At 36.7% G+C, this 26,838-nt stretch overlaps 12 protein-coding genes across 12 annotated transcripts; 3 read left to right on the top strand and 9 right to left on the bottom strand.

Annotated features, from left to right (window-relative positions):
* Window positions 1-7: 7 nt before the first annotated feature.
* EIN_424400 (villidin, putative) lies at window positions 8-3,090 on the bottom strand (the record flags this gene model as incomplete). The annotated part of the gene is made up of 1 exon (XM_004256481.1): window positions 8-3,090. A coding segment is annotated over one exon (3,083 nt), but the record flags the coding sequence as incomplete, so codon positions are not given.
* A 307-nt stretch (window positions 3,091-3,397) lies between these two features.
* EIN_424390 (hypothetical protein) lies at window positions 3,398-4,990 on the bottom strand (the record flags this gene model as incomplete). The annotated part of the gene is made up of 1 exon (XM_004256480.1): window positions 3,398-4,990. One exon carries the CDS (start codon window positions 4,988-4,990, stop codon window positions 3,398-3,400), a length of 1,593 nt encoding a protein of 530 aa, XP_004256528.1.
* A 318-nt stretch (window positions 4,991-5,308) lies between these two features.
* On the bottom strand, window positions 5,309-6,484 carry EIN_424380 (CBL-interacting serine/threonine protein kinase, putative; the record flags this gene model as incomplete). The annotated part of the gene is made up of 1 exon (XM_004256479.1): window positions 5,309-6,484. One exon carries the CDS (start codon window positions 6,482-6,484, stop codon window positions 5,309-5,311), a length of 1,176 nt encoding a protein of 391 aa, XP_004256527.1.
* An 801-nt stretch (window positions 6,485-7,285) lies between these two features.
* Window positions 7,286-8,829, top strand: EIN_424370 (hypothetical protein; the record flags this gene model as incomplete). Its single annotated transcript, XM_004256478.1, has 2 exons — window positions 7,286-7,355; window positions 7,445-8,829. 2 exons carry the CDS (start codon window positions 7,286-7,288, stop codon window positions 8,827-8,829), a joined length of 1,455 nt encoding a protein of 484 aa, XP_004256526.1.
* A 1,257-nt stretch (window positions 8,830-10,086) lies between these two features.
* EIN_424360 (hypothetical protein) lies at window positions 10,087-12,054 on the top strand (the record flags this gene model as incomplete). Its single annotated transcript, XM_004256477.1, has 1 exon — window positions 10,087-12,054. One exon carries the CDS (start codon window positions 10,087-10,089, stop codon window positions 12,052-12,054), a length of 1,968 nt encoding a protein of 655 aa, XP_004256525.1.
* A 184-nt stretch (window positions 12,055-12,238) lies between these two features.
* On the bottom strand, window positions 12,239-13,864 carry EIN_424350 (hypothetical protein; the record flags this gene model as incomplete). The annotated part of the gene is made up of 1 exon (XM_004256476.1): window positions 12,239-13,864. The coding sequence occupies one exon, from the start codon at window positions 13,862-13,864 to the stop codon at window positions 12,239-12,241; it is 1,626 nt and encodes a 541-aa protein (XP_004256524.1).
* Window positions 13,865-14,895: 1,031 nt separating this feature from the next.
* Window positions 14,896-16,301, bottom strand: EIN_424340 (hypothetical protein; the record flags this gene model as incomplete). Its single annotated transcript, XM_004256475.1, has 2 exons — window positions 14,896-15,996; window positions 16,107-16,301. 2 exons carry the CDS (start codon window positions 16,299-16,301, stop codon window positions 14,896-14,898), a joined length of 1,296 nt encoding a protein of 431 aa, XP_004256523.1.
* A 123-nt stretch (window positions 16,302-16,424) lies between these two features.
* EIN_424330 (hypothetical protein) lies at window positions 16,425-16,859 on the top strand (the record flags this gene model as incomplete). The annotated part of the gene is made up of 1 exon (XM_004256474.1): window positions 16,425-16,859. The coding sequence occupies one exon, from the start codon at window positions 16,425-16,427 to the stop codon at window positions 16,857-16,859; it is 435 nt and encodes a 144-aa protein (XP_004256522.1).
* A 76-nt stretch (window positions 16,860-16,935) lies between these two features.
* On the bottom strand, window positions 16,936-19,248 carry EIN_424320 (hypothetical protein; the record flags this gene model as incomplete). Its single annotated transcript, XM_004256473.1, has 1 exon — window positions 16,936-19,248. One exon carries the CDS (start codon window positions 19,246-19,248, stop codon window positions 16,936-16,938), a length of 2,313 nt encoding a protein of 770 aa, XP_004256521.1.
* A 603-nt stretch (window positions 19,249-19,851) lies between these two features.
* Window positions 19,852-21,231, bottom strand: EIN_424310 (hypothetical protein; the record flags this gene model as incomplete). The annotated part of the gene is made up of 1 exon (XM_004256472.1): window positions 19,852-21,231. The coding sequence occupies one exon, from the start codon at window positions 21,229-21,231 to the stop codon at window positions 19,852-19,854; it is 1,380 nt and encodes a 459-aa protein (XP_004256520.1).
* A 321-nt stretch (window positions 21,232-21,552) lies between these two features.
* EIN_424300 (leucine-rich repeat containing protein, putative) lies at window positions 21,553-24,054 on the bottom strand (the record flags this gene model as incomplete). The annotated part of the gene is made up of 1 exon (XM_004256471.1): window positions 21,553-24,054. One exon carries the CDS (start codon window positions 24,052-24,054, stop codon window positions 21,553-21,555), a length of 2,502 nt encoding a protein of 833 aa, XP_004256519.1.
* A 660-nt stretch (window positions 24,055-24,714) lies between these two features.
* Window positions 24,715-26,258, bottom strand: EIN_424290 (hypothetical protein; the record flags this gene model as incomplete). Its single annotated transcript, XM_004256470.1, has 2 exons — window positions 24,715-25,717; window positions 25,873-26,258. The coding sequence occupies 2 exons, from the start codon at window positions 26,256-26,258 to the stop codon at window positions 24,715-24,717; spliced, it is 1,389 nt and encodes a 462-aa protein (XP_004256518.1).
* Between the last annotated feature and the right edge of the window lie 580 nt (window positions 26,259-26,838).

The raw sequence follows: 26,838 nt of genomic DNA, 5'->3' as shown, positions 1-26,838 counted from the left end.
CGAACACTTGTTCCCTAGCCAGAGAAACATCTCCGTCTCGGTGTCTAAAATGTAACACTGCGTCATCTCCAGAAGACTCTTTGTCAGTCGATTCCTAGCATCAACCACTTTGTCCATTGTTACGGAGTCACCCATCACATCATACTTCACCCATAACAATGACACGCTCTGTGCGTACGACACTTCTACAACAGTATCTACAACACCATCATCGAGTTTGACTTCCCCTTGTTCACCAAGTGCCGTCCAGAATTGCTCAGTTTCTTTGCCTTCGTCCACAACAACTTGTTTGCTTCCAACACGCTCTTTGTCTTTAATCCGTTTGGCTACATCCATCGCTTTACCTTTTTCCATTCGATTGCATTTCTTCCCATTCCACTGGTATATCACTCCACTGTTCTTTCCCGGATCAAGCACAAACGCATCGCCAGAGTTCAATGACTTCAAACTACACTCAACTTGCTTCACATATGGACGGCGCTGCCCTTTCACTTGGAACAGCCGTTTCAAATTGATGGGATTGACCTCTTGCACCGACTCAGTCTCAACATTGTTCGCCTCGTTCTCAACTCGTCGCGCTACAAACTTCTCTCGCTGCTTGAAGATCTCATCAATGGTGACACCTTTCTTCTGGGCAGGCACACCAGCGACTGTCGGTGTTGTGTTTTCTTCCGTCTCGGTCTTAGCGTTAAGGCCTCTTTGCACTTCGGCCTGTGTTTTTGTTGCGGCAGTTCTTTTTTTCTGCATTGTTTTTCTATGAGCCATTTTGATGAGTTGATTGTCTTCGTTTTCGACTTCTTTATTACTTTTTGGTATTGGTTTTTCTATAGGAATTGCTATCTGCTTATTTGTTGTTTCTTTTAGTTTTGGTTGAGGCAATGGTTTGTTTGGTATTTCCTTTTTCATCTCGACTGGCGTCTTCTTTTCTTCCGAAATAGGAATGACTTGAGTTTCGACTTTCTTTGGTATTTCATTTGTTTTTGGTTCTTGTTTTGGTGCAGGTACTATATACGTTGTTCCTTTGTTTTCAGTGACAACACTTTTCTCTTTCTTTTCACATTCTTTTGGTGTTTCAACACGTTTTTCTGCTGGTTGTTTTTTAATTGGTTCAACTTCAACTGGTTTGTCGACTTTTTGTGGTTGTTCTTTTTTAATTTCTTCTTTAGGAGGTTTTGGCAGTGGTTTGTCTTTTCTTGTTATTTCTTGTCCACCCACTTCAGTCACAGTCAATTCGTTTTTGTATTGAGTGATTTCTGCTCTAGGGCTTGGCAGTTGTTTTAAAGTTTCAATGTCCTCTTTGTTTGTGAGTGTGTTGAGTGCAACACCATTTTGCACGTCCTCTGATTTTTTCTTCATATGCATTCCTTTGATATTTGCCGTCTTCGGAGATTCACTTCCCGTCCTCATTGGCGATGGACTTCGCTGTTTTCGTATTTGTGATGTTCGTATCCCAACAGGAGACGTGCTTCTCAGTGCCTCAACGATATCCGTTTCTATGAAATTCTCATCTTTCACTGCCAAGTCGTGGAAGTACTCTTTGAATATGACAAATTCATTTCCTTCTATGACATACACCAACTGTTCTTTTCTTCTTCCCGAACTTGAGAGAAGACTTTCTGCTTGGAGCATCGCAGAGTTCTTTTCGTTGTTATTTGAGTACTGACCAGCCCACACAAACACATCAACACCAGTGTCTATCAACACACTTCTTGATGATTGTAATATCTCAGACGTTAATACTTCATCTTTGACTTCATTGACATCGACTCCTTTCTCAAAGTCCTCAAAAGTGTATACCTTTAAACTGTTTATATACTGTGTGAACACTTCTTCGTCGTTGTATACCGTATCACTGAATTCATTGACTTTAAAAATCGACTTGAACACGTCTTTGGTGTTTTTCGTAGTACAATCAATCTCGTCAATTACACTGTTTTTCTCCTGTGCTAGTATTTCCCCAATGTTTCGTGCTTTCTCCTTCTTGAAATCGTTGCATTTTGCACCGAACCAGACAACGATCTTTTTCATGTCAAAGTATATATATGCGTCCGAGTGATTGACCATCTCAGAAGAGCACTGCACCATTCGACAATATGTGAAGTCCTCATTCTCCGATATTCGCAACAAAATCTCTTTCTTATAGATGTCGTCGGCATTAAACACTTTTGTCTTTGCGTTCTGTGACAGTGACATTTGGATCTGTATACTCTGTTTTCTTCTATCTGCTTTAGAAGCAACTTTCCTCGAAGGCGCCGAGAACGAAAACTTTGAGATCCTTTGAAACAGTTGTGGGATGGACGGCTCCGTCGAGTAAAATTTGTCATTAAATTGGTTATCCCCAATATCGCACATGACCAAGTTACTCAATTTAGTCAAGTCGATTGGGAGCTTTTGTAAGCAGTTCGATCTCAAATTGAGTTCCTTCAATTGGATCAGCTGTGAGATTTGTGGTGAGACCTTTTGCAAGTCGTTGTTGTCCAAATAGAGTTTGACAAGATTAGTGCACGTCATAGTGTAGTCGGGGAGTTCCTTCATTTCGTTCTCAGCCAAATTGAGAAGCGTCAAGTTCGTCAGTTTACCAATGTTCTTTGGTATCCGTGTGATTTTATTATTATTTAAGACCAGTCCCTTAAGTTGTGGCATTTCCTGTATAGTAGGTGGGATGTTAACTAATTTATTAAATCCCAAATTGAGATAAGTGAGTTGTTGGCACGATGCCAAAGTGTCTGGGATCGTTTCCAGGAGGTTATGTTCCATATTAAGATTAACAAGTGATGTTAAAAAGCAAATTAACGGCGACAAGACACTGATTTGGTTCGTTGCACTTTCCAAGCTTTGCAGTCGTGTTAAGTTAATGAATAGTAAGTCCGGGAGGTTTTGAATATCATTACAGTTCACATTCAATTTCGTCAAATTCAGTAGAGTAACCACATTATCCAATTGACTGATAGTATTCTTTGATAAGTCCAAGTATTCCAAATTCGGAAATCGACTTAACGAGGGGACTTCCGGCAACAGTTGCCCATTCAGACTTAAAGTAGTTTTAGTCGTGTCAACTACAGCAGGTGCTGTAGACTGTGTATCACCCATTGAGGTCTTCTTTTACAGTTCTCTTCTTATCACACGAATTTCAAGTACTTTTTACTCGAAATTTTTCATTCTTTTTCTTATTGCAATTCGTCAGTTTTAAACCATTTTTGGGGCTTTTTAGTTATCGTGTATTATCAACTAAATTTATATGGACGAAATTGAACCTTCGCTACTATTCTATTATTAATATATTTACTATAATTTTATAACTACGTGCACAAAAGGAAAAATAGTAAATATGTTCCTATAAAATATTAAATACATAGTATTTGCACTTGTACACTCTCCACCAGTGAAGGTCGACTTCTCACTCGCCGGAAGTGTTGCTTTTGACTTCTTTTTCCACCGAGTTGTCAAGGAGGGTGACTGCGCCAACCAGAAATGAGACGCCGGACGCCTTTGTGCAGTTTTTGACCACATAGTCCCTTACGAACTCAAACCCCCTCTTAAAGAATTTGTTTGGCAAAGTCCCGACAAGGAGTCCAATCAACTCAATAACGTCGCTTACAACACTTTTGTAATTACCTTCGTTCACTGTCGGAAGGCCAATCAACTCGTCGGAAACGTAGTCGATGATTTCATTTAACTCACCAGAGTTCAGTGTTTCGATTTCGGTGGTGTACCAATTCTCCGGCAACGCGCTCGTTTGTTGATTTCTCTGGAATGGTATTCTTGCCTTCATGCGTCTTTCTCTTTGTGAAAGTGTTGGTTTGTGTGTTTTTCGGTCTTTGCTTCCATCAGACGAACTCTCGGAGTCCTCAGACATCTTCGTGGAAGACTCACTTTCTTTCTCTTTTTCTGAAGTCGAGTCGTTGTCTTGACTCATCTCATTATCACTCTTCTCGGTATTCACTTGACTCGCATTAGTGTTTAAAATAAGTCCTTTCTCATTCGTATTATTCTCACTGAGAACCTCCTCGGTTTGTATGGGCACCGTCTCTCCATCTCCATACTTTTCTACACTCACTACAAACCACGCAAAGTCTTTTATGGCAGTTTGAATCGTTTCCCGAACTTCATCACTGAAGGGGGAAACTCCTTTGAGTTGTGAAAATGTTTTGTAATGTGTCGACGGCGTTAACCCTTTTTTGACAACCACAAACTCTTGTGCCACCTTTCTATCCGTTTTAATAAATTGGCGTAAAGTGGTGATTTGATTGATTAAGTCCTCTTCACAAGACAGACTGAGTTTATCTATCAAGTCGTCGACTTGGGAGGGAAGATTGAAGATGTACCACCGCTCACTTGCATTCCCAAACAAGAATCCATTCAACAAATAATAGACAACACCTTCTTTGTCGCTGCCAAGTACTCTTGTCCGATTATATATCGAATTGGGTGTTTTCTTCGATGACTGCCAACCCATTGGCGATTGTAAATATTCCTTAATAAGCGTGTTAAACATGTTAAATAGAGTGTTGTGTGGGATGTCAGCGATGTCATCGCAATTTAACAAGACTTCGTTCTCTGTGATGACAAAAAATATGAAAGGAATTGTAAATCGGTCGACCCTCAATATTTGCATGATTAAGTTCTGGTGGAGGTTTGTTGTGCCAGAGACAAAATGGGAATAAAAGAGTAACGTACACAGCTTTTGAGCTAAGGAGTTTTTGACTTGTGGATACCAGTAGATGTATATCATTATCGACTTGAATGAAGTGTCTAAATGTAACCGCTTTTTGTCTTCAGCTTTTCCTTCAACTTCCACCTCCGTGTCTTCTGAGTTTTCGTATATTTGTGGAATGTTTTCAAAGTCCAAAACGTCTCGTTGTTGATGAATAAAATTCCAAGTGAAAAGTATATCCCTGACACTCTCATTATCCAAGTCACCCAGTATTTGGTTTGGTTTGTGCGGCACATTGTCAAATGGCGTGGACTTCTCACTCTGAAAACTTCTCATCATGTTTTACAGTTTGAAAGAAATATTATGAGTTTGGTATCAACCCTTTTCAATTTGGATCCTTCACTTATATTTGCTCTACATTTTGTACTCTATTTACTATATTTAAATAACTTTCTACCATATCACTATAGCTTTATTTTTAAATTTTTGAGACATAACTTATAGCCGCACAGTCCTTTTGTGTTCGGGAATTACTCAAGTGATAGTCGCTGAATTAAATTATTATTAGTTTTATGTTTAATTCAGTCTTATGGAAAAAAAGTAAAACCATATCTATAGTAAAAATATACTATTATTTAGTATTTGTCAACCATTTTATTCCTCAAGTTGTGATGGGTGCTTTGTGCCAAAGAACTCGTGCAATAAACATTGTTCGGCATTAAACCGGGTTTCGGGGTCTATTACAAGCATGTTGTGTATCAAATCATTGAATTCCTCTGACATCTTATTTGTAAGAGACTCATCAACAAAGGTACCGTGAACGATGTTAGAAGGCAAGTCGTTCAAAGTGTCATCACCAAAGGGATATTCACCAGTGACTAACAAATAGAACACAACCCCAAGACTCCAGATGTCTACTTTCATTCCATCATATTCAGCGACTTCAGCTCGAAGTATCTCGGGCGCACAATACGCCAAACTCCCGACTTTTGTTTGCGCTTTCTGTGTAATGTCGACGACTCGACTCAACCCAAAGTCCGTCAACTTCACTGTTTGTATTGCATTCTTTTCACACAACAAAACGTTTTCAAGTTTGATGTCGCGATGACAGATCTTCTTTGCGTGGAGGTATTTCACTGCACTCAAAAGCTGTGATATGACTTCTCTTGCTTGGGACTCACTCACTTTCCCGACGCCATTATCACCAAACAAATACGAAAATAAGTCTCCACCAGTGACCAATTCCATCACAAAAAAGACTCGACTCTTCGTGTAAAGTACTTCGTGGCATTGCACTAAATTGGGGTGTTCGAGGGTCTCCAAAATTTGTTCTTCGCGTTTGAGGAAAGTGTTATTCTCCTCGGGGCGCGACACAATTTTCACTGCAAGGTGCGAAGAAGTTGAAACCTCCTCGACCTCACGAACAGTCGCGTAACTCCCCTTCCCCAAAAACTTCAAAGGTTTGTACTTGTCGAGAAACAGTCTGTCCAACTCACTGTCGGCAGTGCTTATAAAGCAATATGATAACGCATGCTTGTCCATCGGATGGAGTAAAGTGACTTCTGTGTATGGCAGCAACACAACCTCATCACCAGGTTCAACAACAGTGTGATCGATATATGTCCCAATTGTTGTTTCAGGCCGAATGATAACCACTGTGCTGTCACTCATTATCGTCTTTTTGATGTGAAAGTGTTGTCGGCTTATTCGTGGTTCATCATATTTAGTACCCAATGTGGTGCGGCCAAGAAGAGTGTCTGGTGATGTCAAAATTACATCTACTCCATTTGGGGTTGTGCTGATCAACTTTCCCCAAGGGTGTTGCGACATTGTTAATCTTTTTTAGTGCCAAAACACTTTTTCAAAAACATTCACAAGACTGAATATTATTGAGTCGGTTTAATTTATTAACTTTAATGTTCTTTCTCATTGCCACGGTTTCTAAACTGAAGATATCGACTCATCTGAGCATATATTTAAAACCCAAACGTATTAATTCAATTTTCATAAATGTAATGCACATTGACGGGACGTTATTATTTACTTGTCAATTATAAAAATCAAATCAGTTCCATTACAGTATTTATATTGAAATTATTGCAACAAATCATACCAACAGCTTTGTAGATATGCAGATTACTACGAGTGCATCTCATAAACGAATTTTTTTGTGTTCTGTTTATTCTCATGCTTTTAAAAACTATCTAATATGATTTTTTGGTGTTTTATATACTGAATTATATGAAGTATAATTTCATTGATCATACCGTGCAAATGTTACGAATCAAATAACCACTAAAACAATAGAAGATTAATAACCTTATTATTTACTTCAAAATTTATACGTTTTAAATATTCATGCCATGTTTCAAAAAGTGGACATCAGAATCTTTTATATTTTAATTTTTTTCAATATCATTTCCAAACTTTTTAAAAACAAAAACGATCATTTCAACTGCCAACTGATATATGAAAAGCATATAATTTTATCTCTCATTCACCCCTTTTTCTTTCCAAATAACGGGTCACTTCCGTCCAACAATAATTCTTAAGTTAAAATTTGTTTTATATTACAGACAAGTTTTTACGTGTCGAAAACAAACTTTAAAATAATCAGTGGGCTCTATCAAAATGGTTAACTGTCGCTTTATATTTCTCGTCATGATGCTCAACGCCGCCAATTTTGGTATTGAGTTTATGTGTTTGTCCTTTATTTTTAAAATTGGTATAATACATTAATAACGATTAATATTAATAACTATATGTTCAAGTCGTTGTTTTAACGGACAGACAGCATAGTGTTAAAGAACTTTGTGTTTAAATACGACTACACCGTCAAGACTGTGATAGAAGGTGTTCTAGGCCCACTGATAGGGATAATTGTGCAGATAATAGTTGGTTCGTGGAGTGATTACAACACAGAAATGAAGTGGGGGAAACGTCGTCCTTTTATGCTTGCGGGCAATTTCATAGTGTTTCTCGGGATCATCTTACAGACAGTGATGGCTGTGTGTTACGTTGTTACAGGAGACAGAACGGAAGAGACTTTAAGTTTCTCTGAGATCAGTCAGAAGTGGGAGTTTTGGGGGTATTTAGTGTCACTCATATGCTTCTTTGTAGGGATCAACACATTACAAGTCTCGTTAAGAACACTTGTACTTGATATCATTCCTATGGAACACCAATTTCAATGTGCAGTCATGTTCATTGCGTTATCGTCGCTTGCTCATTTAACGACAGACACCGTGTTTACTATCCCGGGGTTAAGCTATAGCTTAGATAACATCGAAAGTCTCAGTCAAGCGAATACGAAGTCTTTGGCGTGTATGTTCATCATCTCATTATTTCTTGTTCCTCTGACTACGACAGTCACTTTTTGCACGGCGACAGAGAGTTATGTGGAAAACAAGAAAATGAAGTTTGGGGAGTTTGTGAAGAAAGAAGTAAGAGCGGTCTTTGAAATCAACTGGAAGCGCATCTTCAACTGGTTGATCCTCTTTTGGGGGTATACCGCGTTTGAATGTTTTGAACAAGAAAGTCATTTACTCTATGAATACTTTGGCGTGAGTTACAGTTCGGAGATCATACAACTGAATCGAGTGACACCAAGCTTTGTGTACCAAATACAGCAAATAGTGACCGACATCTCTCAAATTGGGTATTGTGTCTTTATGTTCCCCAAACGGGATTATCACTGGTTCTTATTAGGAGTAACAACAGTCATCACTGGAATGGCGTCACTACTTCCTCTGACAATCATTTCAAATCTCTTTTATTCGGGAATCGAATACACACAATACACTGTTATCATCTTACTTATGATACTTATTATTATAGTGTTTATACCAGTGGGTATTACTGTTGCACAATTATCAACAATCCCTTTCGCATTATTAAAGGGTATAGTCCCATCGGCACATTTTGGATTGTTTGTGGGTATACTGAACATCGCAGTCCTATTCGCACAATTTTTGGTAAGGTGTGTTGTGGTCTACCCATTACACAAAGGAATGGGAAATGATATAGACAAAGCACATAACCAACTTATTTCAATTGCAGCACTCACGTTGATACTCTACATAATCGCGTCCATCTTTTCCTTCGCAATGAAGTTCGTGGCTTCCCCAAACCATAAGGTCGAACAGTCGACGGAAATTGAGATGGATGAGGAATAATGTTTTATTTAATAGCGTTTTATTGTGATTTGGTTATTTATAAATAATACACATTACGTGTATATTATTAAAATAAATCAAAAGTAGTTGTTTAACATTTAAAAATAGTTCAAATGCCATCACATCACTTAGTGTTATTTGAAACTGACTTTTTATGGGGCAATGTTTTGCTTTGATTTTTATCAATGATATAATACACCAACAACCAACTTGCTTTCTTTTTGCCTTTTCTTTCTCATTCAAAGCTACAAAATTCAATAAGAATAATGATATTGTTTCAACAATTCTTGTAAACTTTTTTATGTCAAGTTTATTGTTTCTTTTTTAATAAAAAGCCTTTGTTTTTTTATAAGAAAACATAAATTAAAAATATAATATATTTATAATATAATTCAATAGTATATAGTTTTAAATTTTTAATTTTTAATTTATTTCGTAAATAATAAACAATATTTTTTTTCATTTTTGTTTGGATTTTTTAATAATAATGATAGAATAAACATTAAAATATATAGTTGTTTGATAGTAATAATATAGCAATTTTACTATATATTTTACTGGTTTTCAATTTGTGTTTTATTTAGTTTTCAGTACAATTTTTAAATAATACTTACAAAAACACTTTGAAACTGAATATGTCAAAATAAGTTATAAATGTCAATTTAATCGAATAAAAAGTACTAAACCAGTTTTTCATGTACAACCTTTTCAACCCCAATTTTGATACTTAATAGTATATTTAACCATTATATATAGAAACAACTTGATTTTTATACAATAAAGCGACGATAATTAAAAATAATAGTTCCCAACAGTTCACGGTCTTTTTTATAACCACAAATTAAGACAGAAAAATCGACTCAAAAGGTGACTTCTATATATAAGAAGCAGTTTTGTCAATATACACGAATACGTCTATAAAACAGTTTAAGTAAACTCGAGACTCATTTCCAATGCAAGCAAGTCGTATTCCACACCAGATATATATCCGAAAAGAACGGGACAGAGGGGAGGGATGGAAGAGGTCAAGTCTCTCCAACAACGAGGACTTCCCCATATGTGTGACAGAGAAAAAGAATAAAGGGACGTTCTCTGTGACTTCCAGCCCACACCCGATCATCCCAGAAGCGACTTCTCCAATTCGCCCGGCCTCTCCGAGTCTTTCTGTCAATCCATTTGTCGCTGACCAATTTTATGGAAACTAAAAAGGAAGCCTATGGAAGAAACTATTTAAGCTTGTTATTTATATCATAAGTTATGTTGCTGTTGTTTGGTGTTTGTTTGATTCCAAGTGTTTTTTCTAATTTACTTGTAAACCCGAGGTTCGACGACGATCTAGACATGTGGAGAGTCAGTGGGACATGTAATGTCGATAAATCAAATTTTCAGTCTAATCCAAATTCGGTGCATTGCACCGATGACTCTGTTTCAAGTCGCACGGGGCTAAGACAAACCGTGAGTGGGATGGAAACTGGAGTCAATTATAAAGTGAGTGTGTCGCTTAAGATGAAGAATGTAAAGAGCAGTCGAGTTCTCTTGTTTTTAGAGAGTCTAGACTCTAAAGACTCTTATGGAATATATTCAGACACTATTCCAGAATGTGTTAATGGAAGTTGTTACGATAAATTCTATACATTAAGTGGTATAACAACTACTCCATTCACACAAAGCACGAATGTATTTGGCGTTTTGATTCATCCCAATGAAGGTCTTGGGGAAATCTGGATTGATGATGTTCTGCTGGAACCGACTGGTCGTGATATTGTATTAGGGTTCCAAGTCATGAGTTGGAGGCAAGAAGTCTTCACTGATGTCTTTGAAGTTCGCGTTGGGCTGGATGTGCAAAACAGTGTCTATCAGAATGGCAACTTCTTAAATTTGCAAATTGCAGTTGTACAGGACTTAACATACACGTTAAAAAATACATTAACCAAATTTGAAATGAAAAATGATGCATACAACACTTATGCATCGTTCCAAGTCGACCCAAAGGACTTGGAAATTGGATATTACACACTCAAACTCACGTGCGAAAACACAAAGTACCCCAACAAAGAGGTTAAAACAACAATGTTTCGAAAGACACCAACTCAAATCCACCACAACATACACGTCGACAACAATTTGATCACTTGGATGGACAACAAAAAGTTCTTTCCACTTGGACTGTACTTCGACCAAATTACTGACACCGACACTTCACTCTTTAAAGACAGTCCTTTCAACTTAATAGTGTCGCCAGGTGGGATGACTGCAGACCAAATTTCTGAGTTCAATAAACAGACGGACGGACGTGGGTTTGTGATTCGTCCATTCACCAAAGGTGTATGTTGTGGGTGTGGACAAAGTGACTTGGATGCGGCTTATTTGTGGCTGAAAGACAAGATCAACGAATTCAAAGATATCAAAGGCTTCTTCGGGTATTACCCAATAGACGAACCAAAGCTTGATTGTTACGAGGAGTTCTTAAATGCAACGCGAACGATCAGAGAAAACGACCCAGATCATGTGATATACACTGCCATCAATTTAAGCAAAGAAATATCGACTTTACATAATCTGGTCGATGTCTTTGGGCTTGATGTATACCCAGTCACTAATGGTGGATACATAGAAGACGTGTTTACTGTTTCGAATAGAGGAAGACGGGGTGTTGTTAATGGAAAGAGTATGTGGAACATCCCACAAATCTTTGACTGGACAAGATACAATGGAGGGACGTACCCTGTACCTACAGAACAACAAATGAGACAGATGACCTATCAGTTTATTGTTGGTGGTGCAATGGGAATCATTTATTACGACTTCACTGATTTGCATAAAATGGATTATAAAACCCCATTTGAGACACAGTGGAATTCAGTGAAAAGAATAGCAAAAGAGCTTAAGGAAGAGTACTCTGATATCATTTATTCCGAAGAAAAGCCCAGTGGTGTTTTTGGGTTTGAGAACGACGGAAATAATGTTGGGATGAGAGTATGGAGATATAAACATGTGGAGTACGCGTTAATTGTGAACAACAAAAATATCAAAAACTCATACTCGTTCAATTACAGTGGGGTGGGACATATAGAAAAGATGACGGGACAAGGCTTAATCAAACAAGATGGATATACAGTTGATGTCGAATTGCCAGAACTCGACGTGATATGGATTCGTGTTGCAGATTCTGTTACGGGTGTTGCAGTATTCATTGCGCTTATTTCATTGGCTTCTTTGGTCTAATCCATTATAAAATTGAATCTTTCGATTTTCATTATAAAACAGAGTCGTAAATATTTTATTTAAAAAATGTGTAATGTGATAATAACAATGCCTAAGATTTTATCAGACTCCACTTTACACGCTGGAATCAAATAACAATAAAACAATAAATAAAGAGGACGGACAATCTAAAGTTGATCCATTCTCATCCAAAGAGTGTGTAGTGGTTTAAATAGTTTTGTATCCCTTCATCCGGCAATTGTGGGTAAGTGTGTTGTCTCGCATTAAGAAGTGTTCCCAACACATTAGAGAATTTACTCATCTTTACCATATTCAATTTCCCATCTGGGTTCAGTGTATCCATGTCGTTAAGCCTGACCATGTCGCCCATTAATAACGCGATTATTGGGATCTTTGGTTCCACGTGTTCTTCAAAGCTTTTCCGATACGTCGCGCTGTTTCTCGCGATTGAGAAGAGCGTCTTCAAGTCGTTCCATTTTCCTTTAGTCTTCCTGCCGATTTCAGACCACCCCCCGACCTTCGACATTGAGTATTTAATCAACGAAGAGTAGATGAAAAACGCGATGTTGTAATCCCCAAGTGTAACGCATTCATACGAGACTTTGATGAAGAAAGAAAAGATCTTTCTTGATGGATTGGTGCTGATCTCATTCGACGTCATTCGCTCAATCACTTTCACAACGTCCAAGTAATTTTGGAGGGTCTTCAAGTGCGTCTTCGAGTAAAAGTCTGCAAATTTGACTTGTCTGAGTGCGTTCTGGTCGAACAGGACAAGTTGCATTGCAACCACCGGTGGTTTCAGTCCAAAGAAGTTGACTTCGTAATTTTCAGTCTTTCCAATTTGTGTCTCGATGTCTTCCATATTCTCTAAACGAACTCCTCGGCGCTTGTGTTGAACGATTTTGGCTAAACACAATTGAGAGGCCTTCTCAACACTGAACCTCTTTTTAATTAAGTGGACAAACAAAGGGTCGAAGAGCTCAACATTTTGGACGATTTTAGTGGTCATGACGTTGGAATAGCGTGGGACGTTCTCTCTAAAGATGTCTGTCCACGCCATCAGTAAGTCTTGGATCCGCTTTCGCCGCACTTCAAAACACGGCTCATTCTTGTTGCAATGCTTCTCAAAGTCTAAGACACATCTCATGATCATCTTAAACAACTCGTCGCCGTCAAGATAGACAGCACACTCTAAAACAAAGACATTGGGGTCTTGCAGAGGGATCTCAAAAAAATTGTTCCAATGGGATTCTTGAGTCTCAGAAAGTAAGACCCCTGTTTTTGTGTACGAGTCGTCACACGAATTTTCGTTGAAAATGAATTCCAAATTACAGAAGACGTAGTGCAAGAACTGCACTGTGGTATTGGGGTACTTCTCTCCCCTTTTAAAGAGGAATTCCGATAATACGCCGCGACTCAAATTGTGTGTGGAAAGGTGTTTGACAACACACTCGAATAACAGGCGGTGCGAACTCTCCATCGACCACACAAGAGTCCGCGCGTGCGATACACTCATCACGGAAAACCACGTAATACTTTGGAAGAAGTAAATTTGTTGTATTTCTAAGACTTCGATGAATTCGTTGAATTTGGTGTCTAAAGGAATTGTTAAAAAAGTTTCAAGTTGAATTGGTAAAACAGCGCCGATGAGTGTTAATGAGCCCTTTTTAGTGAAGGAGCCTCTGCGTTGCGATATAAATTTGACTTTCGACTTCTCTTCTTTGGGAAGGAAAGAAACACTGCTGCGAGTCGATTGCGATTTGGAAAGACTGGAAAACTCACCCGACTTGATTGTGGTTATGTGAATCATCTATTGTTTGTTCCAACACAGTTTGATGACTTTCGAACACAAAGTCTATTTTTACTTTCTTTTGTTTTTTTGAGAGTATTTTTAATTTATCAAATTCTTATTTTGGGGAATCGGCAATTTCTTTTCTAATTACTGCATTTTACTAAAAATTTTAATATACTTTTCTATTGATAATCTATTTTTTGGATGTCGAAACGCTTTTTTGAATAGTAAAACTACTCTGACCCAAATATGTGGGGACATTAATTCTTGGGGGTGCAAAAAACAATTTAAGTCAAACCTATAACAACTGTTTTGTTATTATAAAAACAAAGTTATTTTGTAACTATATAGAATTAATTACTTATTAATACTTTTAATTTTATTTGTGTTATTGGTAGTAATTGTTTCTTATCAATGCGTTGAAGGATTTAAAGTCGCCGAAAAATAGAGTGACAGTTTTGTAAATAGTTATATTTATAGGGTAACATTTCCGTATTTGTAATCATATAAAAAGATAAAATATATTTTTTTATTTATAATTATTTAATTTATTAACATTTTATTAATTAATAAATAAATTAATTAATTGTATAATATTTCTTTTATTGTTTTTTTTAAATAAGTTCATAAATATAACTCGATTTATTATAGTATATAATTAAATTAAATAAATAAAAACAATCAGAACTTCCATTTCTTACCTAGTGATTTTGTCAAATTTAATAATAAAACAAATAATGCTAACGTAATTATTAGAATAATCAAGAATTAATCTAAAACAACGGAAAATGACTCTAAAAAATCTCGATAAAAACTAATATTACAAGAAAGAATTAAACTATTTTTTTTAATTACACAAAACAATTTTTTCCCAAAAATGAATCACATGTAAAAAAATGACAAATTACAATTTTTAAAAATTGTTATAATTTTACCTTTTCACATTTTGGAATTATCAACAATTTTATAGTAAGTATAATTATTTAAAATAGTAAATAAATACAAATAATTTATTAATAATTTATTAATAATAAAGAGTAAAACGTTCTTTAAATTAGTAAGGCTTGATGCTCGTGTAAATGTAATAAAGCATCTCTGACAAGGTTTGTTAATCCAAGTATGTCAAAAACCCCTCCTATCTCTCTTATAGAATGCATAGCCAAGAGAGGGACACCACAATCGATGACATGGAAACCAGTAGATGATGCCATTTTTGGTGCAATAGTACTTCCTCCAAGGAGACCTTGTTTAGCAACTAACTTCTGTAACTTCACGTCGCTGATCTTAGCAATTTCAGAGACGATTTTGAAGTCGATTGAGTCGCACAAGAGTTTTTGATTAGCGTTTGTTTCGAAGACAATTCCACTGTTCATATAGACCAAATGCCTTTTCTCACTCGTCTCAATGTAATTTGGGTGTGAGGCATGATTGACATCATTACTTAATACAAACGTCTTGCTCTCTCCTACCATCACTTTTTGCTCGAAGTCGGGACTCATGTCAAAACACGAGCAGATCCTTCTCACCACCTTTTCAGTCATCACCGAATTAGCTCCTCTCCTATTGGTCGACCCAACCTCTTCATTATCAAAGAAAATCGCCATCAAGACGTTTGGCAAAGCTTTCAAAGACTCTTCAGAAGTCGCTTCTAAAAGTCCAAATAAGTCTGCGTAGACACTTGTGGTGTTATCTAAGCCTTGTCCCGTTATAAACTCCTTTGAAACGCCACTCAGGGATATGGGATCAATGTCATATAAATACAAGTCCATCCCAACTATCGTCCCATTGACTTGCGTTGAAAGCTTTTCCATCAAATCCTGCTCAGAAAGACCAATCGCCGGAAGTTCAGTCTCTTTGTCAATTACAAACCCTTTCCCGTACCGTTTGTCCAAGTGTGGCGCACACGTGCAGATCCTATATATGGGCTCTTCTATTTTCACTATCGCATTTTTAAGCGTCTCGCCGTCTTGTGTGATGACACGACCACACACCCCTAAATCTCTATCAAACCACGACGGCCAATTTCCTCCGCCATATAACTCGCACCGGACTAAATCTAATTCATTCGATTTATCAAACGGATTTGGTTTCAATTTCAAAGACGGAGAATCAGTGTGACTGCCGACTATAGAAAATCCATTGCCAACTTCCTTCTTATTAATTTATTATTAATTTATTAGTACAATATAGTTAATATATAGTATTACTAATAGTATAATAGTATAGTTATTATATAGTTACTATATAGTTATAAACAAACATAATTCCCACCAACAGCAAAAGCACAGACCGTAGTCAAGTCCTTGATGTAAAAGTACTTTCCACCCCTTTGAAGAGACCAAGGAGCTGATTCAGAAAGTTGGACAAAGCCATGTGACTGGAGAACACTTGAGACCCCGGCGCACACGTTGAAAGGTGATCCTCTGCACGAATTCAAGAAGTTCACAATTTCCATTTTGTTTCCAAGTTCCTTGATATTCAAGTTGGTATTTCTTTGTCATTACATAGTGTTATTTCATATAATTATTTAATAGTAATAGTAATAGTATTATTATTACAGTAACTCGATATAATAAAAATGGTCGTTCTAAAATGTACAACACTGAATAACACTTTCACCGTTCAATTCGACCAAAATGTGGTCATTGAAAGTGCCATTGACTCCATCAATAAAATAGACGCAAATGTCAACGCAATTTACTCGTGTAAAGAGTTGGACGGCACAGTTGCAGAACATCTCAAAGAAATGTATAATAGGGTTCTGTCCGAGAGTCTGAAAACTATTCAAAATGAACAAATCGACACCAACACAACGGAAATCATCGTCGAAGACTTAAAAAGGGTTTTTCAATTGATATTCGACAGAGTCCCTGAGAGCTTCACACACCATTTGGACCATTCTAAAAGGTACACTGACATCATCTTCTGCAAAAAGGCTCTGGACAAGACAAAATCCTTCTCACAACTTTTCGGAACAAATGAAAAGCAGACTCTTAAAGTCTATTTGCAGTGATACAATCGTTCTCTGTTGACTATTTCTTCTTATAAGTTTATACTATAAATATACTATAAATATACTAAAATATATATTAGATGAGACAAGACTCAAGAAGGTACTTTGATAGAGTCTTATTTTCAGAGTACTTCTCAACCGACATTTCAAAGAGTTTGGAGTACCTCTCGCAGTACCCATTCCACCACGCATTGTTTGTGTTATATTTTAGAAGTAAAGGAATTACTATCTGATAGAACCCATCGGTGTCCGACTGACTAATAGAGAGTATGATCTTACCGACATACTCACTGATAGTTGTGTACTCGATTGTATCAAGAAGGCGCTCCTTAGAGGAGATCAGACAAATCAAATGTCTTCCAATCTCATAACAAATCTCAGTGGTTATGTGGCAATGACTAAACACAGCAATTAATGTGTCAGTCAGACTCTTCTTGATCTCAGAGAGTCTATTATAAGGAGTAGATGGCTGACAGAAGTACCTTTCAAATACCACCTTCAAGTGCTTTTGAAGGTGTTTCTCAAAGATGTCTGCAAGTACACTCCCGTGCTCATTAAAGCATTTTGTGACCAAATCAAGTATCGTCAGAAGACCCCACGGCGCCTCTTCTAGTGACATCGAATATCCAATTGTCTTCATAACACGTACGACGTCCTTTTCTAACATAAATCCACTCACGCTTCTCAGCACTTCAATTCCAGAGACTCGAACCTCTGAATTGACATGTGTCAGACTGATTAATGCGTTCTCGACTATCTCAGAGACTTCACTGTATTTCTGCTTTTCTTTCTGCTTCTCCTCTTTCGGTCGTTTCTTCTGTAAAGAGTATTTTTCAACGTTCTGAGTATTAAACCCCATCATATGTACCATCGTGTTTATCACTTCATTGGTATTCCCCTTCTCCTCTGCGTGTCTGGCATAGATCTGACTCTGGTTGATCACATTTGTTAACAGTCTAAACACGTATGTTAAGGAGAAGTCTTCACTCTGCAGAAAAGGTACTATTTTAATAGCTTTTTGAACTATTGTTGTTACTAGAGGTTCTTCCATAACAACGACATTTTGAACGACACTATTTGACACACAAACTTCTATCCATCCAGCCCACTCGAAGAGAGAAAGTTTCTTAAGTAAGTCATGTGGAGAACATTTACTAAGTAAACACTTTGAAATTTCTTTGATTTCACTTTCAGAGGAACACTTCATGAAGATGTCGAGTGCAGTCTCTGGTGCGATTTCTTCGAATGAATTCACGACTATTTGAAGAGCAGAAATATCAAAGCAGTTTTGAATGACTTCGTTGAGGATTACCGACTTTGTTGTGTCGTCACTCTTCTTCGTCTTTTCAACAAGCAAATGTAGTGCGCTCGATTCGATTTGTTCTAATAAAAGACTCTTGTTTTTAGAATGAGTTCTCTGTGGATTCTTAGAGTCTTGTTGTATTCCATTGACCACAAAAATGACGTCTTCACTCTGTCTTATATAATTCACAACTTCTTCATTGACGCGCTTCTCTATCAATGCATTGAAAGTGTGTATTGGGTAATTTGCAGAATATATAATGACTTCCCACGCTGCGACCTTTTCAATTTGTGTTGCTATGATAGATTCTATTGAAGTGTTTGTGAGCGTTAATTGAATGATGGTGTTAATGAGATCAGTACACTCTTTCCTTGTGTCTGTCACGTTCCCTACGTCGCTTGAACTATTCTCTGTTGTGTCTTTTAAAGACATTTGATTCAGTAAATCACAGACTTGGCTGTCAAGTTGAGTGACAAATTGCTCGACAACAGTGTGAAGTGTAGTGTCAGTAAGACCTTCAGTGATGCCACACCGTACAGCTGTCTCTATTAATACGTTCTTGGGAGAGACAAGCCAACTGTCTATGTGTCGACTCACTTGTAACGCACTCTCTCCAATGGTATCAACTACACTTCGGAGTTCTAAATACCATCGGGTCACCACTTTTGTGAGCCGTTTCTCGACTTCCTCGTCGTGCTTCTCGATTATTGCAAAGGACAAACATGTCGACAACATCATTACACAACACTTTTGGTATTCAACCCGCCCGTTATCCCTTACACGTTGGACGTTTTTGACTATCCCAGGCACTATCAACCCAACAGTTTCTCTTTTCAACGCCCCAATGATCTTTTCTATTGACGCGCAGACGTCTTCAAACACTTTCACTCTCACACTTTCGAAGTGGTGAATGACTTCCAATAATTTCGAAGTAATAAATATCAAGTCGTTCTCAAAGGGTTTCAATACTTCCGTTGGGACTTCTTTTAGTATTTCCAGTGGTAACGTAATTTGGTCTTCCACTGAGACTCCCTCAAATTTTAAATTCTTTAATACACCTCCCACCTGTCTCAGTATACTATCCATCCTTTCTTTATTTAGTTTAATTCTTTAATAGTATTTTTATAGTAAAAAAGATTATTATTATAGTATATTATAGTATATTATAGTATATTATAGTATATTATAGTATATTATAGTATATTATAGTATATTATAGTATATTATAGTATATTATAGTATATTATAGTATATTATAGTATATTATAGTATATTATAGTATATTATAGTATATTATAGTATATTATAGTATATTATAGTATATTATAGTATATTATAGTATATTATAGTATATTATAGTATATTATAGTATATTATAGTATATTATAGTATATTATAGTATATTATAGTATATTATAGTATATTATAGTATATTATAGTATATTATAGTATATTATAGTATATTATAGTATATTATAGTATATTATAGTATATTATAGTATATTATAGTATAGAAAACAATTAAATTTATTGTTTACTTCACAAATAATTATTAATAGTAGTTTTATTATAATTGAATAATAATAATAATAAATTATAGTAAACAATTAAATACTCAAACTAGAGTAATAGCTTAAAAGATATTTATAACAACCAATGAATATACATATAACAACGCAGTTATAAGACTTAAAGCTCATCCTTCTGTTTGTCATCACATATGACATCAACAAATTCTGTTTCACAATACCTGCCAATAGTTTCTCCACATACAAGTCGGTATTGTTTCTTCTCCACTTCATTCTTATAGATGTACTTCCTCTCGAACTTGAAGAGATTAATACACTTTGCATTAAGAGGGACGATTTGGGTTGTATTCCAAACAACGACTTTCCCAATTCCAACAGTGAATAACGGTTGGTTGCTATTGCTCTCCACTTTTAACTCAGCCGCGCCTTTAATTGCAATTGCTGTGCAGTAGTCCGTGCTTTCCCCCTTCGAGCACTCCTTTGAGAGACGTTTCCCTGATACCACAAAAGTCGAATTGTTCCCCACCGTCATTTTACTATAACTGTTCACCTCAAATGAATCAGCAGAGATTCTGTTATTCTCGCCAAGAATGACTTCTGTACTGAATAAGATGAACATTGAGCTACTCTTGATTGTCACGTTGTTCCCAATTGAGATCATTGTATATGAATACGTCGAGAAGTATTGTCCGCAGCTCACTACACTGTTGTCTAAGACTTGGAGTGTCGCGTTTTGAAAGAGATACAAATTCTCAAGACTGAGCTGGTTCTCCTCTTCTAAGATCACAGAAGCCGTCGCGTAGACGTAGATGTTCTGACTCACACTCTGTCCCCTCTTCCCAAGAAGCACTTTTGCATTTTGAAAGACGTTCCAGAAGTATCCAGAGACAGTCACACTCACTTCATCTTCAGTACTTAACTTCGAGGCGTCGTACAACTGCAGTTGGTTACTTACAAAGACTCTCCCGGCCTTCCCAATCAAGCAGAACGCATTTTCATACATGTTAAAGTTCTTGTTGATATTCAAACTCGCCTCTTCGGCTGTTAGAAGCTGCCCATTCCCCTTCACGTGGATCTCGTCGACCGTGATTTTGACGTTCTTGTCCACTTCTACTATACTATTCTTCTCTATTGAAAGCGTCCCTGTTATTTCAGTCTCATCCAAAACACTAAACTTCCCGCCAGTTAGTGTTAAATTCATGAATTTGACATACGCAGAAGGTTCGATGACAAAATCGTTGATCAGCTCCAAGTCGGTGTTGATCTCCAAACTACTTCCCACCTTCACAACAACGTTTGGGGTGAAGACAACACCATCGTCTATATTCAACTTGACTTCTCCGTTGATTTGGACAGAGTCGAGGTGATCGACAAACTCCTGACACTCTTTAGAGAAGTGAAAGTCTGTGTTAATCTCGAGGATGTGACAGTTGTTCTTGTCGTAACCCTCCTGACAATTCGGAGAATTCGGGTAACAGACCGTGTCTCCAAAGACATAAGTGAGTACCAAAATGTAAAATAAGACGTGTGTAGAACACATGAGGTTATCTTTTCTAGTTTATTTAGTTTCTTTTTTATTGATTAGAACTATAAATAAATACTATATTTTAATAATTGATTGAATGAAATGGTATAGTTCATTTTTCAACTTAATTCAATGTATTAATACCAAATAGAACTATAATATTATAGTATTTAAGTTAATAATAAACTATAATGACACTTGCCATTGTTCGACTTCAAGTTAGAGTCTAACTATGTTCATTTCTCTTGTGTACTGCAATAAATTGCACAAGTGTTCTGTTGAAACAGACTCTCCACGAAACAATAAACAACTTTAATAAGAAGAAACTATCTCTAATTAAAATCTAGCAAGGACGATACCTATGTTGTCGGGGATCTGGGTAGATACACAACTGACATAAGCCGTGTCCTTGAGTAACCCGACCAACTCACTTGTTCTGAAGACTCTTCTGTTGGAGTGGAGAATGTTGTGTATCTTTTGGTTAGACACTTCGTCCCAAACGCCATCAGTAGCGACTACCAAGTACTCTTCATCCGCCTTTCTATCTATTACTGTGATATCCGGGATATGTGTGAGGATGGGTTTACTCTTCACATCCCCCACAGAACGTGCCACGAGTAGCCCACAGACTCTCATCGAGTTATCTACGAACCCGCCTTCACTTCGGATTCTGATTTGTTCCTTTCTATCACTTGTTTTGTGTTCTGGCGCCAATTGAATGATCCCTCCGGACGTGATATACACTGCGCGACAGTCTCCGCATTGTGCGGTGTATATTTGCGTCGGTGTCATGAAGACTACCGTAGCCACCGCTCCATCCACAGCCTTCGAATCGCCCGCAAACTCATTTTGCAGTGCGTCGAACGACTGGTAGAGAGCCTCTTTGATCCCAAGCGACCCTCCGTCTCGCGACAACATGTCATAGAAGATCTGTGGGAATCGATTTGAGAACATATATGGCACATAACACCCATTATGTCCGTCTATCGCGACTAATAAGAAGTGCTCCGGAGCCGCAAAATGAGGAATACAGATGAACGCGTCTTGCATCTCATCTCTGTCCGCACACATCTGCGCCCCAGCACATGTGATTGGGACCGACCCGAACTTAAGTCCGTTATTGAACCGGGGCAAGAACGGAAAGCGATGAAGCGCCGTGTTGCCGTCGTATCGCACAACAGTGGTGTCTGAGTGCTTTGGGACTTCAGTTAAGTCGTTGAAGGAGACGTCGAGCATGTGGATCTTTTTGAATTGCGACGCGTCAAAACACTTCTGGAGGGAGTTGTAAGAGATGTCGACGTAGACAAGTGCGGTGCACCCCGTTAGGGTCGGAGGCTCCGAGATGTAATTGTTACTCAAATTCAGTTGCTCGAGCTTGATCAAGTTGATCACCGACTTCCCGGAGGTGATGAAGCAATTTGACGCGTCGAAGGTCTGTAAGTTCATCAACGTCGACAACATCGGCAACTCCTCAAAGTGGTTGGACGAGATGTACAGCTTCGCTAAAGTCGAGAGAGTCAGAAGAACACTTGGAAACGTCGTAAATTTGTTGTCGGAAGCGTGCAGTTTAGTTAAACTTATTAATTGACTGAATTCAAGTGGTAAAGTCGCAATGTTGTTCCCGGTGATATGAAGCGATTTCAAGTTTGAGAGCGTCCCTATTTGGGTCGGCAAAGTGACGATTTTGTTGAAGGAAATGTCTAAATGGGTCAGCGTTAAAACCTTCAAGAAGTCGATATCGATGTGATTTAACTTGTTAAAGCCGACATTGAAATGTTGGAGTCGCGCCATCTCCATTTTCATGGGCAAAGTCTGCAACTCGTTATTTGACATATCCAAAATCGCAATTTTCTGGTTGTTGAAAATGGTTTGGTCGATCGCAGTGATGCAGTTGTGTCGAGCAAAGACCTTTTGTACTGTGCAATTTGGTGTGAGTGTTAACGTTGATATCAAGTTATATGAGACGTTTAACGTGACCAAATTAGTGGATGTTGCTGTGAGTACTTTAAATCTGTTATTTGATATGTCCAACGTGTCCAAATTCTTCAGTGGGGTATAGTCGTCGAACAGGATATCAGCGTTAACTTTACTATATACCAACTCCTTTAGTTCTGCTATTGGTTCAAATAAGAAGTTCTTCGTAGCGGTGACGTTAAGTTTCTTTATTCTCATTGTGTTGAAATTAGGAGGTACTCCACTGATCGGGTTATTTTCTAATTGAAGTTGTGTGAGTGCTGTTAATAAAGAGAAGTTCAGAGGAAGTTGAGTAATTTCATTGTTCTTTAAGTCCAAGTTTCGAAGCGACGATAATAAAGTGATTTGGTCTGGAAGTCCTTGGATGTTATTATAAGAGGCATTGATTTGTCTTAGCTTGGGACACTCGAGAACTGGGAATTCTTTTAAGTCGTTCTGTGACAAATCGAGAAAGGTCAGATTGGTTGCTCCCAGTGTAATAGTAGTAAAGAAGTTAGCTGAGAGATCAAGTCTTTTGATAGGGAGGGTGAGTCCAAACGTATGTAATTTGTTCGCACACACATCAAGGGAAGTGAGTTTGACGAGACTTTCAATCGACTTTGGCAGGGACTCCAATTTGTTTTGATTGAAACAAACGCTTTCTAAGTCGGTTAAAATAAACAAATAGTCGTTCAATGTTTTCAACTGGTTATTAGAAAACGAAACTTTTTTCATAGTAGAGAACAGTTGAATAGTTTCCGGTATTTCCTCAAAATCGTTGTTACTAAAATTCAGTTCCCCTACGTTTATGTAAATGCTCTGTGTCTTGCAAAGTTCATCGGGTATGTGTTTCAGACGTAAATCAGTTTGTTTTACTATCGCCATTGAAAGTTATAATATTAAGTTCCTTTTCAAGTTCACTCCATGTTTTGCTGTTCTTTTTTTGAAAAATTATTTTTTCAAAAAAATCGATTTCGGTGTTTTAGCAAGTGGGTGCTTTTGATTTTCTTTAAAGTCCTGTTAAACTTTTTTTTTGTGTGTTTTTACTGATAAAATGTTTTTTTTAATATTTTTATTTTTTCATTTTTTCAAATATTTTAATTATTAAAAATTTTAATAATTTTGTTATAATTATTTTATTTTTTTTTTCAATAAATAAAGTTTGTTTTTAACACAAAAAAATGGTATTTCTTGAACAATAAAAAAATAAAGATTTTTACCATTGAAAAAACGATTTATTGTTCAAAAAAATGACTTATTATTTCTTATTCACTCCTCCTTAAATATTCCAAATAATTTGCCTAAGATTTGTTTTATTCAATTATTTTTAATTCAAAAAACTAAAAATGAAAACTGAGATGATTACAAATATCAGAGTTAATTTGTAATTAAAAAAATGGTATTTTTTATTAAAATATTAATAACAAAAAAATAGAATATATTTCTTTTATTAAATAGTATATCAAATTCTATAAAATACCATATTACAACCATTCGCAAAGAACTAGAAGTATTAATAACGATACTAACACCAATCGATCGAAGTTATTTTACAGCGAGCTTATTAAATTGTTGATAAATGATATCTGAGTGAAACACGACTTCAGCTGGGATTTTTTTATGGAGTTTTTGTAAGAAGTCTACCATTCCATCAAAAGCTCTTTGTTGCGAGACAATTTGGTCTGCGTGTTCCAAAATGATAGAACTAGCGACAAAGTAGTATAAATTTCTTTCTGGATATGCAAAGATCCTATCCCACACTTGTAAACAGAGTTTAGTCTCGAAATCGCGTTTAAAGAGTAACACGATCCACCTAAAGCAGAATGAGTAGTCTACTCCGCAGCGTTTAAAATAGTCGAAGAGAGCTGGATTAATGAATCCGATGATCTTCCCGACTTCATCGAAGTTCGACTTCTTAGGGGATTGGTGGACGTAGAACTTCTCCATGATGTCCATCACCAATTTTAAGAGCCAAAAGATCTCGGACTCTTCTAGAGTAACTTCCATGATTAGACTACACAAGTCATTCAACCCTTGTCCATACAAGACTCTGTTATTATATAACGCGTACGTCCGTAATACATTCCTCAACTTCTCAACATTCTCCGCCTTTAGAAATTTGGGGTGTGTATTGTCCGTCCGTGCTACGTCTTTATCTATTTGGTCCAACGTCCTCTTCATCTCGTCCCAATTCTTTAATTGCTCTTCCGTGAAATTCTGCCACTGCGACCGGATCCGGTAATACATCAGATTCCGCTTCTGGTCAACTTCGTCCCGCTCACGCTCAGTCATAGAAAAGGTATAATAGTTCAAAACTAACTTCCAGATGAAGACTCGACTCTCATCTTTGATCCCACTCACATACACACTCTTCCGAATATCCTCTTCAGACTCTTTGGAATAACTCCCGTCTTTGTTGGCATATGACTTCACGGTCTCTGTGTCTAATGAAGTGATCTCGGAAATGTCCATATCGGAACGGGCTAAAGACTGATCCATGCGACCAAAGCGTTTGTGGACTAAGTACACATTCGGATTGTTATCTTTACTAGACTGTTACTATACTCAATAGTAAAAGATGGAATAGTATATATAATAATATATTTATAATATTATATTAAATCTCTAGAATATCTCTAGAATATATTTACTAGAATAGTTTAGTAAATAGAACCATTAAAAAAATAATAAGAAACCACAAACGGGACGACAGTAAAGCCATTTTCTATAATCGTATTTAACAAATTTGATGCGCCAAGATCGGCGTGAATGGGAAAAAAGAACGAAGGGAGTCTGTGAGTTTCGGTTTGGAATAAGAGTGTTTCATAATTTTTCACGGGGGTGTAAATTGAGATGGTGTTCACTTCGTTGATGTCAAAGGAGATTTTGAAAATTTGTTTGTGTTTTGACTTTCCGTCGAGTGACGACTTCGATTGAAAACAAAACGAAAGAACATCTTTCTCAAGACAGACAAAAAACGTTCCATTAATAAAAGCTTTTTCTTCGTTTTGGACACAAACCGATCCAATCTCCAAAATCTCTTTCTTAGTTGTTCGGGGCGATGTTGGGTCTTTAGAAGATTTCTTCATCAAAACGAAAGTATTGTCTTTTCAGTTCAACATCTTGTCATTAGATTACTTCTTCTTTTTTCTTGACAATTTTGTTTGATTTCTTTTATAAAATTTAATTAAAATTGTGTTAATTAATTCACTTCATAATCACTAAACATTCTTTTTTTTTACGTTCACTTTTTGCACGTTTTTTTGAAGCTTCATTTTAACGAGCTATTTTTTATAACTTTATTGAAAATTTTGATTTTTGAAGAAAAAACAAAAATATAAAATTCGTTCGTTATACAACCACAAGTTCTTTATAAAAAACACAATTAATTAACAATTAACGTTCTTGGTTTAATTTGATCTGTTTTTAAAGGATTTATATTTATTTTTTAATGTTTTTTCTTTTTATAGATGTGTATAATTATGAACTTAATAAACTTTAAAAACGGGAAATATATCTAATAAAATTGTAATTTCCTGTTTCTTAGACCGCTATAATTTTGTTCAATGTTATTGATATTGTGTTGATATTACCATGAAAGATTTTATATTTTTGGTTTAATAAAATATAATAAAATATAATAAAATAATACCATTAAAAACTATACGA

Source organism: Entamoeba invadens (genome assembly GCF_000330505.1).
Source record: "Entamoeba invadens IP1 unplaced genomic scaffold scaff_1105074724993, whole genome shotgun sequence".
Taxonomy (NCBI): Eukaryota; Evosea; order Mastigamoebida; family Endamoebidae; genus Entamoeba; species Entamoeba invadens.
This window is presented reverse-complemented; position numbering and strand designations above follow the sequence as displayed.